The 2,298-nt window shown below is 36.7% G+C and overlaps 1 protein-coding gene across 1 annotated transcript in view; it reads left to right on the top strand.

Annotated features, from left to right (window-relative positions):
• Positions 1-1,675: 1,675 nt before the first annotated feature.
• LOC106872596 (protein transport protein Sec61 subunit beta) overlaps positions 1,676-2,298 on the top strand; it is a 10,385-nt gene continuing 9,762 nt past the window's right edge. Inside the window, exon 1 of the mRNA XM_014919631.2 lies at positions 1,676-1,803. Within this exon, the coding sequence (XP_014775117.1) occupies positions 1,801-1,803 (3 nt within the window). The 5' untranslated portion in view covers positions 1,676-1,800. The remainder of the gene's footprint in view (positions 1,804-2,298) is intronic.

Below are 2,298 nucleotides of genomic sequence, written 5' to 3'. Positions count from 1 at the left end.
TTCATATTTTTTATTTGCATCGACCGTGCAATGTACTAAAGGAGCCATTCCTCATCACCACTCCTGATCGCACAGTCCTTACAATTTCAGTATAAACATCTCAATGCAAACTCAATAGGCCTGGTGATATTCTATGGAACAATCATGCACTGTCATAGAGATCAGCTACCCAACAGCTGTGAATGTCTTGTCTAAAATTGGAGGAATGGAGAACGTTTATGGTGAGTTAATGAGGAACTGCAGGCTCTAGTATCCAGACTATAGATTTCCATTTGTATCTGTTATAGATGTGTACCATATGTACTCCAGTTTCTGAATAGGTACATTGCACCTCTGTGTGTCACAAAAGGCATTTAAATGGCTTGGCAACAAGAAGGACAACCATAAAACACTGCCTCAGAAAGACCATCTCACCACGCCAGCATAGAAAGGTCAACATAAAATGAAGGGAGAGGGGGATAAATGATTTTTACCATAGGCTATCAGGGGTATTATAACAACAGATTTACACAAAAGCCTCATAAAGCTAGAGTTCTCCGAGAAAGAACAATAGAAGCTAACTCACATCCTCCAAATACCATTGAATAGTTGTATAGGAAAGATTTGTAAAATGTTCCAGAGATTTTCCATCTGAGTTTCCTGAAATTAATGCATGTATACAATCATGTGCATATGTTAATATACAGAGTAATGAAAATATGTACATACATAAGAGTAATGAAACATGTACTTGTGTACAAAAGAAACATGCACACTATTAAATGAATGCAAGTACACCTACACATGCACTTACATATAAGGATAGATTAATTCACAAACACAAGGAATTATCTAAATGTTTTGAATCAAATTCAAGAACCTTGCCACTTTGTTAATGACTGGCTTGACATCTACAAAGAAATTTAATAAATTTTAGAAAATACATACATATGTGCATATACGCTTGTATGCATATACACATGTACATACATACATATACAGAGAAATAGAATTGTACTAAACTAACGATGGATTGTCTGAAACTGAACCTGTTATAGAAATAGCAGTCAAAGCTCTCTTTCATATTAAACCCTACCATGTTAAAATAAAAAGGACATATTTGATAATGTCTACATCTGAAAATAAGACTGTCTGATCACAGCTGGAAATGCGTTTGACCATATGTCTGCTGGATCAGGGCTGACTAGGGTTAAGCATCAGTGATAATTGTCATCTGCCTAGATATCAGAGGTCTACTCTATGATAGAAGTAAAGGCAACGTTCACTTTACTGTGTCAACTGACCTGAGAATACTCAACAAGCAATGGTTTTGGCACAGAATTAAAGATTTTGGTGGTGTCAAAATGGATAACAACCACCCATGAGCCGCCATCTGTAGTTTGAGTGATGTCTTCAGGAAATTAGATGAATTGGCTACAGCAGTTGGTCTTAGGAATAAATCCAAGTTGTGAGGACCAAACGAGGTTTAGAGAGTACCAGAAGTTCCAGAATTTCTCTGACATTGGAATTTCTCCATGTAGAAAGTGATGATGTGCTTATACAGACGTCGCAGAAAAATACCTCTTGCTGTCAGTAGGATATGAATCGAGGAAGATTTGACTGTTATTTCTAGCAGGTTCAGCTACCATGTAGCAACTCTTCACTTGATCATATGCGCACATTCGACATCTGTGGACAGAGTTATCTACCTTGTTTGTATACGTATCTACTTAAGTGAGAGGGCGTAAAGTGTCACTTCCGTCTACGTTGCACACTCCTCAGCATTCCAGTTCTCGGAAGAAGGACTTCAAACTAAACAATATGGTAATGTCATTTTATCATTTCTGATTCTTCTTTTATTTAAATTTAAACAACATTCTTTTGATATGTAACCCCAGTTCGATGCTGATTTAAAACAAACTTATTATCGAAGGCATTCTAACCGTGTCCATCCAGTCTGTGAGGAGGCTGACCACGTTTTCCAGGATATTACGCTTTAATTAAGGTGATAATGTGATTTGAGAAAGATTTGGTTGATTTTTCTAACAGTTCGAGCGACCAGTTGCTTCATACTCTGTTTGTGAAAGTCTCTTTCTCTCGTGTGAAGACTCCTAAACCCCTATTATATAAACCCTAGCTGCCACGTTATGGGGTTGGGCACAATGAGTAAGATTTATTGCATTTTTTACTTCGAAGAAAAAAAAAATTCTTTCGGATGTTCACAACATTACAAAAATATATCAGCTAAACAAATGACCCTCTCTAAGCGCATTAAAAATACTATTTCAGAAAATTATCACCGTTCCCTTTTGCGCATAT

Source organism: Octopus bimaculoides, chromosome 2, assembly GCF_001194135.2.
Source record: "Octopus bimaculoides isolate UCB-OBI-ISO-001 chromosome 2, ASM119413v2, whole genome shotgun sequence".
NCBI classification, from domain to species: domain Eukaryota; kingdom Metazoa; phylum Mollusca; class Cephalopoda; order Octopoda; family Octopodidae; genus Octopus; species Octopus bimaculoides.
This window is presented reverse-complemented; position numbering and strand designations above follow the sequence as displayed.